At 63.2% G+C, this 12,369-nt stretch overlaps 3 protein-coding genes across 3 annotated transcripts; all 3 read left to right on the top strand.

Moving 5' to 3' along the window:
• Positions 1-154: 154 nt before the first annotated feature.
• Positions 155-2,039, top strand: LOC139788906 (oxaloacetate tautomerase FAHD2A, mitochondrial-like). The gene is given in 10 exon segments (XM_071729242.1): positions 155-336; positions 339-438; positions 855-1,071; positions 1,145-1,205; positions 1,311-1,367; positions 1,370-1,446; positions 1,490-1,502; positions 1,715-1,792; positions 1,795-1,901; positions 1,903-2,039. Coding segments are annotated over 10 exon segments (822 nt in total). The 5' UTR covers positions 155-257; the 3' UTR covers positions 1,936-2,039.
• Positions 2,040-2,585: 546 nt separating this feature from the next.
• On the top strand, positions 2,586-10,075 carry C30H2orf42 (chromosome 30 C2orf42 homolog). The gene is given in 19 exon segments (XM_071729241.1): positions 2,586-2,748; positions 3,285-3,451; positions 3,486-3,633; positions 3,636-3,721; positions 3,723-3,885; positions 3,887-4,003; positions 4,005-4,100; positions 4,102-4,183; positions 5,088-5,194; positions 6,198-6,239; positions 6,242-6,305; positions 6,511-6,626; positions 7,682-7,778; positions 8,507-8,607; positions 8,697-8,763; positions 8,766-8,858; positions 9,687-9,801; positions 9,900-10,008; positions 10,047-10,075. Coding segments are annotated over 18 exon segments (1,842 nt in total). The 5' UTR covers positions 2,586-2,667; the 3' UTR covers positions 10,000-10,008; positions 10,047-10,075.
• A 597-nt stretch (positions 10,076-10,672) lies between these two features.
• MRPS24 (mitochondrial ribosomal protein S24) lies at positions 10,673-12,114 on the top strand. Its single transcript, XM_071729237.1, has 4 exons — positions 10,673-10,767; positions 11,046-11,108; positions 11,204-11,315; positions 11,725-12,114. The coding sequence occupies exons 1-4, from the start codon at positions 10,735-10,737 to the stop codon at positions 12,006-12,008; spliced, it is 492 nt and encodes a 163-aa protein (XP_071585338.1). The 5' UTR covers positions 10,673-10,734; the 3' UTR covers positions 12,009-12,114.
• The last annotated feature ends 255 nt before the right edge of the window (positions 12,115-12,369 follow it).

Below are 12,369 nucleotides of genomic sequence, written 5' to 3'. Positions count from 1 at the left end.
GATGGGGGGAGCGGGCGGGGGGAACGGAGGGGGAGGGGTAAGAGGGGGAATCCCTGGGATTTGGGGGGGTTTGGGGGGGGCCCAGGGGAGATCCCCTGGGATAGGGGGTGAGTGGATTGGGGGGGGATGTCCCTGGGATGGGGGTCGCGGGCGTCCCTGGGGGGCAGCGGGGGTGCCCCTGGCAATGGGATCTCCCCCTGCCCCCCGGGGTGGGGAGGGGGGCTCCGGGGGGCAGCTCCCGAGGGTGGGCTCGCAGGATGCGGCTGCCGGGGGCCCTGCGGCTCGTGCGGTTCCGGGGCCCCGGGGGGGGCGACCCCGGCTGGGGTGAGGAGGAGGTGCGGGGGGGGACGTGGTGGACCTGGGGGCGGCGGCCCCGACCCTGCCCCGCTCCATGCGGCAGCTCCTGGAGAGTCCCCAGGCCATGGCCACCGCCCGCAGGTGGGTGGCACCCGCCCTGTCTTCAGCGGGATGTCCCCACCCTGTGTCCCCACCCAGTGTCCACACCCCGTGTCCCTGTCACCTGATCCAACCTGATGTCCCAGTCCCACTGTCACCAGTTCCAACCCCAATTGTCCCCATCCCCGTGTCCCTGTCACCACACCCAAGCCCGGTGCCACCCTTGCCCCCAGCTCTGCCATTGTCCCCAGCCTGGGGTTCCTGTCACCAGCTCCAACCCCGGTGTCCCCAGCACCAGATTCAGCTCCAGTATCCTCAACCCTTGTGTCCCCATCCCCGTGTCCCTGTCCTAATGTCCCCGGTCCCATTGTCACCAGCACCAACCCCATTGTCCCCATCCCATTGTCCCCATCCCATTGTCCCCACCTCCGACCCTGCTGTCCCCCCGGTGTCCCCAGAGCCCTGGAGTCGGGGGGTTTCCGGTGTCCCGGGGCAGTGTCGCGGTTGTTGTCCCCCCTCGAGGACCCCCAGAAGGTTTTGTGCGTGGGACTCAACTACCGGGACCACTGCCTGGAGCAGGGCGCCCGCGTGCCCCGGGACCCCATCATCTTCAGCAAGTTCCCCAGCGCCATCACCGGCCCCTTCGATGACATCGTGCACCCCGAGGACAGCTCTGTGAGCCCCCCCCCCGTCCCCTCCCGTCCCCTCCCCCCCTCACAGCCCCCCCAACCCCCTCTGTGTCCCCCAGGAGGTGGATTGGGAGGTGGAGCTGGCGGCTGTCATCGGGGAAGGCGGGGAGACACATCCCGGTAACCCCCCCCCCGCCCCCCCCGTCTGTGTCCCCAGGGCTCCCGTGGGTGGGGGTGGCCCTTGTCACCTTGTCCCCGTTGTCACCCCCCCAAGGAGGACCTCAGCCCTGGAGCACGTGGTGGGGTTCATGGTGGCCAACGATGTCACCGCCCGGGACTGGCAGGACGCAACGGGCGGCAGTGGCTGCTGGGCAAGACCTTCGACACCTTCTGTCCCCTGGGGCCTGCCCTGGTCACCAGGAGAGGGGAGGTGACAGGTGGGGACAGGAACCCTGGTCACCAGGGAGGGGGTGACAGGAGCCCTGGTCACCAGGAGGTGACAGGGGGGGACAGGACAGGGAGGGGCATGGGGGCTCTGTCCTGGTGACACAAACCAGCAAGCAAGTGCCAGATTTGCACCGAATCTGCCGGTTTTCCCCCCCGTTCAAGGCAGCCGGGGGGAAGGGGGGGCACAGTGCTGTCCTTTGTGTCCCCCCCCCGGTGTGACGTGTCCCCTCTGTCCCCCGCAGACCCCCACAACCTGCGGCTCTGCTGCCGGGTGAACGGGCAGGTGATGCAGGACAGCAGCACCCGGCAGCTCATCTTCCCCTCCCCAAACTCATCTCCTGGATGGGGGGGGCTCATAACAAGGGGGGGGGGGTACCTGCATCTCCTTACCCCCCGCAGAGAGGAGATGAGGTGGAGTGTGAGATCGAGGGAGTTGGGCACCATCCGCAACAGAGTGGTGTGAGGACAGAAATCGCCCCCTTTCACCCCAAAATTCGACCTCCCCCTTTCAATAAATCCAGGAGGCGGGGGGGGGGTCCCCACTCTCCTCCTCCTGCAGGAACTGGATCAGAGCCTCCACACAGTCTGACTCTGGGGGGGGAGAGAGGGGGGATGAGACCTGGGGGGTGGGGCACAGCCCCTCTGCTGCCTGCGGCTCTGCCTCAGTTTCCCCAAGAGCTGAGGCACGGGGGGAGGGGGGGGGCAGGATTCCCCACGCTGGGGGGATTCAGAGGGGGGGGTTGCCCACTGTGGGTGGTCAGAGCTGAGGGGGGTCAGAGCAGGGGGGTGGTCAGAGCTGGGGGGTGGTCAGAGCAGGGGGGGTGGTCAGAGCTGGGGGGTGGTCAGAGCTGGGGAGTGGTCAGAGCAGGGGGGGTGGTCAGAGCTGGGGGGTGGTCAGAGCTGGGGCTGCCCACCCGAGGAGGGGTTTCCGCGCTGCAGATTCCAGCCGCACTTTCTGTCATTCTACGTGACCTGCAGTCGGGGCGCTGTGTCCAGGCCGGGTTCTGAGCTCCCGCCCTGGCTGCAGGGGAATTTTTTTGTGGGGGTGAAAAAACCCAAAACCGAAATCGCCGCAATTCTCCCGGGAAAGCCCCGCGGCTGCCCTGGCGCATGCGCGCCGCTCGCCTCGCCCCGCCGGACTACACCTCCCAGCGGCCCCCGCGACGCCCTCCCCCCACGTGACTCCAACCGACCAATGGGAGCCGAGGGGCGGTGGGCGGGGCGCCGAGCGCTCTGGCGGCGGCGCGGCGTGGGAGCGGGGCGCGCGCGGCGGCAGGTAAGGGCGGGGCGGGGCGGGAGGGGACGGGAAGTGACGTCACGAGGGCGGGGAAGCGGCGCTGAGGCGGAGGGGGGGGGGGTGCGAGCGGGGGTCTCACCTCAGGGTCCGGCCATGAGGAGGGGGCGGGCCCGGGGCCGCTCCCGCTGCCCCCGGGGGAACCGGGACGGGCTTTGGGTGCAGCGTCCGGGGGGTGCGCTGGGCCTTGGGCCCCCCCCCCCTTCCCCGAGGGTCTGTCCGGTGCCCGCGGCGGGGGCTCTGAGGGGGCCGCGGGAGGTGCTGAGGGCACCTGGAGGACTCAGCGAGAAAAATATGAGGAAAAAAACCCGAAAACCCCAAAAAAGGGTCTGTAATGTGATGCGGGTGTGCCCAGGTGTCAGGGGCCTGGCCCAGGCTGCCCAGGGCAGGGCTGGAGTCCCCATCACCCCTGGGGGGTTCAGCCCCTGGGGCTGGGGGGCTGGGGGGGCTGTGTTGATGCTCCCTGACCTGGCAGTGCCGCCCCCCAGGCTGCTCACCCCCCTCTCTCTGCCCTCCAGCTCCCCCTCAGGATGGACCCAAGCTCCGTGAGGACCAAGGCCCCTTCCTTCCTCTCCGACCTGGGCCGGGCCACCCTGCGGGGGATCCGCAAATGTCCCCGCTGCGGGACCTACAACGGCACCCGCGGCCTCAGCTGCAAGAACAAGAGCTGTGGCACCATCTTCCGGCCCGCCTCCCGCAAGAACCGGCACCAGCACCAGCACCGGCACCAGGAGGACCCTCCCCAGCCTCCCCCCCCCCACCCTGGACGCCGTCAGGATCCTGACCGGCTCCCCCCTCCGGGTGGTCTCGGTGCGGCAGAGGGAACGCGGCCCCGAGCTCCGCTGCTTCGTGGAGCTGGGGGGGGGCGGAAACCCGGGGTCCAAACGGGCCAGGGACCCGTCCCGACCCAGCCGGGCTCCCCCCGCTGCCACCTCCCCGCCTGCCTGAAGGCCCCCGGGGCCGGTGCAGAAGCAGTGCCAGCACGTCAAGCTGGCCCTGGGCTGCCAGGTGGAAGCCACCCCCCTGGCCCTCAAGAGCTCGGTGCTGGACGCCATGCGGGTCCCTCCCGAGACCAAGAGGAGCCTCTGGCAGTTGGCTACCGAGCCCCCCGGCCCGCTGGGTCCAGCGAGTCACCAAGAACGTCCTGGTGGTCAAGTGCAAAGCCAGCCAGAAGCACAGCCTGGGCTACCTCCACGCTTCCTTTGGCCAGCGGCTGGGAGGGGGGGGGGGACACAGGGGCACAGTGCTGCTCCTGCTCCTGTCCTGCTGGGAAAGGGGGGGAGGAAGAGGAGGAGGAGGAGGAGGAGGAAGGGGCAGCACCACACTGCATCCACCTTCCTGGCCTGTCTCTGTGCCTTGGCCAGCGACGAGGGCCTGGCCAGGGAGTTTGCCCACGTCCTGGCCCAGGCTGCTGGAGGTAGGTGGGGACAGCACGGGGACACTGGGACACTGGGGTGTCCCAAACGGGGGGGGGTCTGCACCCAGGTGCCCGACAGGGAGAGCTGGAGGGGGGGGTCAGTGGTGAAGTGCTGGTGCCTGAGCTTGAGAGGGTCTGAAAGGGCCTCAGGAGACCTTGAAGGGTCTCAAAGGATCTTTTAAAGGGTCTAAAAGGATCTTAAAGGGTCTAAAGGGATCTTAAAGGGTCTTAAAAGGCCTCAAAGGGTCTCAAAAAGTCTGAAAGGGTCTGAAATGATCTTACAGGGTCACAAAGGATCCTGAAGGATCTCAAAGGATCTTACAGGGTCTCAAAGGATTTTGACAGATCTTAAAGGATCTTAAAAGGTCTCAAAAAGTCTGAAAGGGTCTTAAAAGGGTCACAAGGGGTCTCAAAGGATTCTGAAGGATCTCACAGAGTCCTAAAGGCTCTCAAAGGATCTCAAAAAGTCTCCAAGGATCTTCAGGGTTCTCAAAGGACCTCAGAAGATCCTGAAGGGTCTGAAGGGTCCTCACTGCTCCTTCCCTGGCAGCTGCTGCCTGCAGGGTGTCCTCTCCTCTGGCTTTTCCTCTCCAAGCAGAGCTGGCATCTCGGCTCCTGGGGGTTTGGTTTCCTCCATAATTCCTCCAGTTCACCTCAGATCCACCCCTGGGGCTGATTCTGGGGTTTTCACCCCCCTGCAGCTCCCAGCAGCTGCTCTCAGCTCTCTGTGTCCCCTCTGTCCCCTCGTCCCGTGCCAAATCCATCACCCGGGGGATGGGGAGACTTCAAATCACCACTTCCCTCAACTTTTCCCCCAAAAAGGTGCCTGCAGGGCTGGGGTGGGGGCTGGGGGCTCTGGGCTGTGTGTGAGATGTTTTTCAGGACTGCTGTTTGTCTCTCCAAGGGGTCAGGGTGGTCCCACAGCTGGCTGGGGGCCCCGGAGCCGTGGAGCAGGAGGGGGGGAGCAGCCCCCCCCCAAGCCCAGGAAGAGGAGAAGGGATGTGGTGTCTGGTGAGGAGCTGCCGGGGGGGTCGGGGGAGGGGGGGGTCCCACCCACCACCATCCTCCTGCTGCTGGTTGGAGCTTTTGGGGGCTTCCAGCTCCTTCCCCAAGCCCCAGCTCCAACCTTCATGATGTGAAGGTGGAAGAGCAATGGGGGCAGAGGGGACCCCCCCCATTCCCAGGGGGCACTGATGGGTTTAACCCCCCATCCCTGGGGGGGCACTGATGGGTTTAACCCCCTCCCATTCCTGGGGGGCACTGATGGGTTTTAACACCCCCCCCATCCCTGAGGGGCACTGATGGGTTTAACCCCCCCCATTCCTGGGGGGCACTGATGGGTATTAACCCCCCCATTCCTGGGGGGGCACTGATGGGTTTAACCCCCCCATTCCTGGGGGGCACTGATGGGTTTTAACCCCCCCATCCCTGGGGGGCACTGATGGGTTTAACCCCCTCATCCCTGGGGGGCACTGATGGGTTTAACCCCCCCATCCCCTGGGGGCACTGATGGGTTTAACCCCCCCCATTCCTGGGGGGGGCACTGATGGGTTTTAACCCCCCCATCCCTGGGGGACACTGATGGGTTTAACCCCCCCATTCCTGAGGGGCACTGATGGGTTTAACCCCCCCCATCCCCGGGGGCACTGATGGGTTTAACCCCCCCCCATCCCTGGGGACACTGATGGGTTTAACCCCCCCATCCCCGGGGGCACTGATGGGTTTAACCCCCCCATCCCTGGGGACACTGATGGGTTTAACCCCCCATTCCTGGGGGGCACTGATGGGTTTAACCCCCCCCATCCCTGAGGGGCACTGATGGGTTTAACTCCCCCATTCCTGGGGGGCACTGATGGGTTTAACCCCCCATTCCTGGGGGGCACTGATGGGTTTTAACCCCCCCCATTCCTGGGGGGCACTGATGGGTTTAACCCCCCCCATTCCTGGGGGGGCACTGATGGGTTTAACCCCCCCCATTCCTGGGGGGGCACTGATGGGTTTAACCCCCCCCCAGGAGCACAGCCCAGCAAGCCCCCTCCTGGCTCCTGACCCCCCCTCACAGCCACCCCCAGGAGGAGCAGCCTGAAGAAAGCCCCCGTGTCCTCTGCCCTGAGGAGAGCAGGTGAGCCCCCCCCCTCCCTCCCTGCAGGGGACCCTCTGGGGCTCTCAGGTTTTTGGGGGTGTTCAGAGGAAGCCACTCCCCGGCTTGGCTCAGTTGCTTTGCTTCCTCTCAGCTTTTTCCCCCCTAGAAAGAGGACTAAATCTGATTTTTTTTCCTCTTTCCCTCGTGTCCCAATGTGGATCCTGATCCCAATTCCCCTCTCCAGGCTGTGCCCAGCTGCTGGATGAGTCCCAGGTGTCCCTCTCCTTCCAGGACTGGCTGGCAAGTGTCACTGAACGAATCCACCAGACCATGCACTACCAGTTTGAGGGTAAGGCTGCAGCCCCTGCCTCTCTCTTCTCACTTTTGGCAGCAGTTAGCCCCAAACTTTCATTATTATTTGGCACTGGGATGTTTCTCTCAGTTTTAATTTCACTGCTCGTGGGCTTGATGCCTCCTCAGCTGGAGTTTGGGGAGGGAAGAATTTTCTCCCCCCCCCTCTTGAGGTTTTTTGGTGCTTGAGTTTGGGTAAGGCTGCAGCCCCTGCCTCTCTCTTCTCACTTTTGGCAGCAGTTAGCCCCAAACTTTCATTATTATTTGGCACTGGGATGTTTCTCTCAGTTTTAATTTCACTGCTCGTGGGCTTGATGCTCCTCAGCTGGAGTTTGGGGAGGGAAGAATTTCTCCCCCCCCCTCTTGAGGTTTTGGTGCTTGAGTTGTAAAGTGAGGAGGTGAAAGATGAGGAGGTGAAGGTGTGATGGCTCCTCTGGTGCCCCACCTCCTGCCAGGGGGGATGCTGTGGGGTAAAAGCTGTAAAAAAAAAAAAGAAAAAAAGAAAAAAAGAAAAAAAGTAAAAAAAAGACAAAAAAAGACAGAAAGAAGGAAAAAAAAAGGAAGAAAAAATTTAAAAATTAAAAAAAAAAAAAGAAAAAGAAAAAAAAGACAAATAACTCTTATTTGTCTCTTGTCACCACAAGAGGGGACAGCAAAGAGCACCCCAGGGCCCTGTAAGGTGGGCAGAGCAGGGGCTGGGGGCTCTGGGCATGGACACGGGCACCTCAAGGGTCTCCTCCAACCAAAGTCATCCCGGGGGGCCCTAAAGAGGGTTCCTGCAGCACCCAGGGGGGACCCGAAGCCTGGAGGGGGGGCTGGGTCCCCCCAGCAGAGGGAGAGAGGGAACAGGGCTGGAACCAAAGAGCTCCAGGCAGAGGGGACAAAGTCTGCTCCTGGGGCTGGGGAGAAACCTGGGCAGGGAGCTCCCCCTGAGACCCCAGACCTGCAAAACCTCCCAGTGCCCTCCAGCAGCTCCCAGTGGCCCTCCCAGCAGCTGCAGGAGCTCCAGAGGGACAGAGCCTCCTCAGCACAGCTCTGCTCCTGCTGTCCCCAGGCAAGCCGAGCCACTGGTGTTCCACATCCCCCAGGCTTTCTTTGAGGCTCTGCAGCAGAGAATCTCCAGTGGGAGTGGGAAGAAGAGGCTGCCCAACACCACTGCAGGTGAGGAACAGCCAAAAATAGGGAGAGGAACCCAAAAGGAGGGAGAGGAACCCAAAAGGAGGGAAGGGAAGGAGAGGAAAGGGAAGGGAGGAGCAGGAAGGGGAAAGGAAAGGAAAGGAAAAAGGAAGGAAAGGAAAAAGGAAAGGAAAGGAAAGGAAAAAGGAAAGGAAAGGAAAGGAAAGGAAAAAGGAAAGGAAAGGAAAAAGGAAAGGAAAGGAAAGGAAAAAGGAAAGGAAAGGAAAGGAAAAAGGAAAGGAAAGGAAAAAGGAAAGGAAAGGAAAGGAAAAAGGAAAGGAAAGGAAAAAGAAAGGAAAGGAAAGGAAAAAGGAAAGGAAAGGAAAAAGGAAAGGAAAGGAAAAAAGGAAAGGAAAGGAAAAAGGAAAGGAAAGGAAAAGGAAAAGGAAAAAGGAAAGGAAAGGAAAAAGAAAGGAAAGGAAAAAGGAAAGGAAAGGAAAAAGGAAAGGAAAAAGGAAAGGAAAGGATGGGGAAGGGAAGGGAGGGGCAGGAAGGGGAAAGGGGAAGGGAAAATAAAGGGGAAAAGAAACAAGAGAAAGGGGAGAAGAAGGAGATAAAGGGGAGTAGAAAAAATATAAAGGAGATTGGAAAAAAAATAGATAAAGGAATCGAACGGAAGAAGAAAAAGGGGAGTAAAAAGAGGAAGCAAGGTGGAAGAGAAGGAGAGAAGGAAAAAACCCCCTGTGTGAGTGTTGCCTCCCTCCCCCCTGCAGCCTTTGTCCGCAGGGACGCCCTCCCCCTGGGCACCTTCTCCAAGTACTGCTGGCACATCACCAACATCCTGCAGGTCAAGCAGATCTTCGACACCCCCGAGGTAAGGGGGGGAGGGAGGGACCCCCGCAGCCCCCCCTGGGCAGCGCAGCCCCTCCCCTCCTCACCCGGCTGTCCCGGCGCTGCCCGCAGCTGCCCCTGGAGATCACCCGCAGCTTCATCCAGAACCGGGACGGGAGCTACGAACCCTTCCAGTGCCCCGCGTGGAAGTGGAGAGCATCGCCCAGGCCTACGGACACGCGGAGAGACAGCCCCCGATCCGGCCCCTGGAGCTCCGGACCTTCCTCAGAGTGGGTGAGTCGGAAGCCCTGCTCCTCCTCCTCCTCCTCCAGGGGCTCCCAGTTGCCCACACAGGTTCCCAGCCTTCTTCTAGGACCTCCCAGTTGCCCACAGAACCTCCCAGTTGCCCACAGAGCCTCCCAGTTGCCCACAGACCTCCCAGTTGCCCACAGAGCTCCCAGTTGCCCACAGAGCCTCCCAGTTAGCCCACAGAGCCTCCCAGTTGCCCACAGAGCCTCCCAGTTGCCCACAGAGCTCCCAGTTGCCCACAGGACCTCCCAGTTGCCCACAGGACCTCCCAGTTGCCCACAGAGCCTCCAGTTGCCCACAGAGCCTCCAGTTGCCCACAGGACCTCCCAGTTGCCCACAGGGCCTCCCAGTTGCCCACAGAACCTCCCAGTCCTCTTCCAGGAGCCCCAGAGGTTCCCAGTGTTCTTCCAGCTCCTCCCAGTTGCCCACAGAGCCCCCCTCCTCCTCCCAGGGGAATTCCCCCCCCCCCCCTTCATCCTGACCCCCCCCCCCCAAGACAGAAAAACAAGGTTCTTCTCCTCACCCTTCCATCCCCAGCCTCCTGCAGGCACCCCAGTCACCCCAAACTCACCCTCCCTGCTCCTCCAACCCCACCCAAGGAAAAACAGAACCCCAGAAACCCAAAACCTCCCCTGGGGGGCTCCATCCTCTTCACCCTTCCAACCAGACACCTGGAAAGACAAAAAAAAAAACCCCAAAACCCAAACAAACCACTCAAAAATCAGTGACAGGACTGGAAGGGGGGTGGGGGGGGACTTGAAGGGGACCTTGGGGACCCTGCACCCACTCTCTGTGTCTCTCCCCCCCCCTCAGGAAACACCTCCCCCACCCAGAAGGAGCCCACCCCCTTCATCATCGAGTGGATCCCCAACATCCTGCCCCAGGCTCGGGTCGGGGAGCTGAGGATCAGGTTCCAGTATGGCCACCAGCCTGCCCCCAGCCCTGGCCACCAGCCTGCCCCCAGCCCTGGCCACCAACCTGCCACCAGCCCTGGCCACCAACCTGCCCCCAGCCCTGGCCCACCAGCCTGCCACCAGCCCTGGCCACCAGGGCCCCCGACCCCCCCCCCACCTCCGTGGAGCCATCGCTGGAGCTCACCCCCCTCACCACCATCTCCTTCCCCTGAGCCCCCCCCCCCCCCTTTTTTTTTTTTTTGGGGTGGACACACCCCCCAGGACCTGCTGAGACAAATGGAGTGATTAAAAGACTCAAAAATCACCAAAATTGGTCCCCATTGGGTGCTCCCAGCCGTGGGATTTGAGGGGGGCAACTGGGGAACACCCACCACCCCCCCAAGGGTTCAAGGGGGCTTCAGCAAAGCTGAGGGGAGAGTTTGGGGGTCCCAGCACCCCCCAGGAGGAGGGGAAACTCCCAGTGCCCCCCCTAAAGGGCTCTTGGGGTCCTTCTGTGGGTCTGCAAAGTCCTTCCCAGGAGGAGCTCAGGACCCCAACACCAGAGACAAACACCCAGCAGCTCCCAGTCCTCCCCCAGCAGCTCCCAGTTACCCACAGAGGTTCCCAGTCCCCCTCCAGCAGCTCCCAGTTACCCACAGAGGTTCCCAGTCCTCCCCCAGCAGCTCCCAGTTACCCACAGAGGTTCCCAGTCCTCCTCCAGGAGCTCTCAGTTGGTTTCTCTTGCTCCCAGTTGCTTCCAGTACCTCCAGCAGGCAGTGGTGGAGGAGAAGGTGGGAGTGCAGAGTTTTGTCCCCGTTGTGGTGCTGCTCCCTCCCGCTGGGATTATCCCAGTACCCCCCAGTATCCCTCCCAGTCCCCCCCAGTTCCCCCCGCTGTCCCCGCTCTCGCAGTGCCCCCGCCCGACCGTCAGGGGTCGCTGTCCGCCCCAGGCCCCGCCCCCAAACAAGATGGCGGCGCCCATGGCTGCGCGCGGGCTGAGGGTGGGGGACAGCGGGGACAGGGGGGGACAAGGGGGGACCAGGGGCTCCTGAACGGGGGGGACATGGGCTGAAGGGGGTGTGGGGACACGGGGACACGGGGATGGGGACACGGGGGGAGGGGACACTGGTCACGGGGTCTTTTGTCGCAGGAGGCTGCAGGGACACCCCAGGGGGGGGGGTGCGGGGGGGGCTCAGAAGTGGCGGCTCCGTTCTGGGGACACTGGGGACATCCCGGCTGCTGCGCGGTGCCACCGTCCCTCACTCTGTCACCTCCCCAGGCGCTGTCCCGCAGCGTCCCCGATGGCACCCGGACCCTCCACACCACCCCCAGCTGCCTCAAGGTGAGTCCTGGGCTGTCCCCCCCTGTGACAACCCTGTCCCCACAGCCCGTGGTGGCACGGTGTCCCTCCCCCCCGTGACACGCGTGTCCCCACAGACACGGGCAGCCCGGGTGCGTGTGGGCAAAGGTGACAAAGCTGTGACCTACGAGCAGGCCCATCCCCCCCACTACATCGCCCACCGCAAGGGGTGGCTGTCCCTGCACACAGGTTTGTCACCCCGGGGGACACGGGACACGGGGAGGGGGTCGGGGGGGCACAGGGCAGTGGTGGGGACAGGGACATGTGGGACAATGGCCATGGTGGGGCCATGGCCATGATTGTCACATGTCTGTGGTGCCCCCTGTCCCCACGTTCCCATATCCCCCTGTCCCATCCTGTCAACATGTCCCCATGTCCCCTGCCCCCATCTCCTGCCCCTGTCCCCATGTCCCCTGTCCCCATGTCCCCTGTCCCCATCGCCCCCTGCCCCCTCTCCCCCTGCCCCCTCTCCCCATGTCCCCTGCCCCCTGTCCCCATGTCCCCTCTCTCCATCTCCCTTTCCCATCACGTCCCCTGTCCCTGTCCCCATCTCTTCTGTCCCCTGTCCCCTCCTGTCCCCTCCTGTCGCTGTCCCCAGGTAACCTGTGTGGGGAGGGGGGTGCTGCAGAGCGCACCCTTGAGGACGCTTTCCTGCGGCGGTTCCTGGGCGGGACCTTCCCGGGTTCTGTTCTGGACTCGCTGGTTCTGAAGCGCCGCGGGAACCTGGTTGTGCTCTGCGCGGTGCTCAGCCGGGCGCTGCCCCCCCACAAGATTTATTTCCTGGGGGGCTACGCCGAGACCCTGCTCAGCCACTTCTACAAATGCCCCGTGCGCCTGGAGCTGCAGACCCTGCCTGCACGCCTGCCCTACAAGTACCTCTAGGGACACCAGGGACACCACGGGACACCAGGGACACCACGGGACACCACGGGACACCATGGGACACCAGGGAACACGTGGGTGACAATAAAAGGAGTTGTGGTGCCCACCCTGCGCTGCCTGAGAAGCTGGGGGGTGGGGGGCACCCAAAAGGGGGTGGGGGGCACGTTGTGGTTCCTGTCCCCCACTGTGGTCCCAGCCCTGTGGCCCTCGTGGCCGTGTCACCGTGGTGGCCATGTCACTGTGGTGGCCATGTCACCGTGGTGGCCCTGTGCCCCAAGGGTTCTGACCCCTCAGTGCCCCTCTCTGACCCCCTTCCTGTGTCCTGTCCCCACAATGCCCCCCTGAGCCCCATTGTCTCCCT

The sequence above is a fragment of the Heliangelus exortis genome, chromosome 30 (assembly GCF_036169615.1).
Source record: "Heliangelus exortis chromosome 30, bHelExo1.hap1, whole genome shotgun sequence".
Classification (NCBI taxonomy): Eukaryota; Metazoa; Chordata; class Aves; order Apodiformes; family Trochilidae; genus Heliangelus; species Heliangelus exortis.
This window is presented reverse-complemented; position numbering and strand designations above follow the sequence as displayed.

Bases quoted from the DNA above. Each gene is read 5' to 3' on its own strand.
- MRPS24 (XM_071729237.1), top strand. From the start codon at position 10,735: ATGGCGGCGCCCATGGCTGCGCGCGGGCTGAGG. The intron at 10,768-11,045 runs GTGGGGGACAGC...TCACCTCCCCAG, and splicing joins TGGCTGCGCGCGGGCTGAGG to GCGCTGTCCCGCAGCGTCCC. The intron at 11,109-11,203 runs GTGAGTCCTGGG...GTGTCCCCACAG, and splicing joins CCACCCCCAGCTGCCTCAAG to ACACGGGCAGCCCGGGTGCG.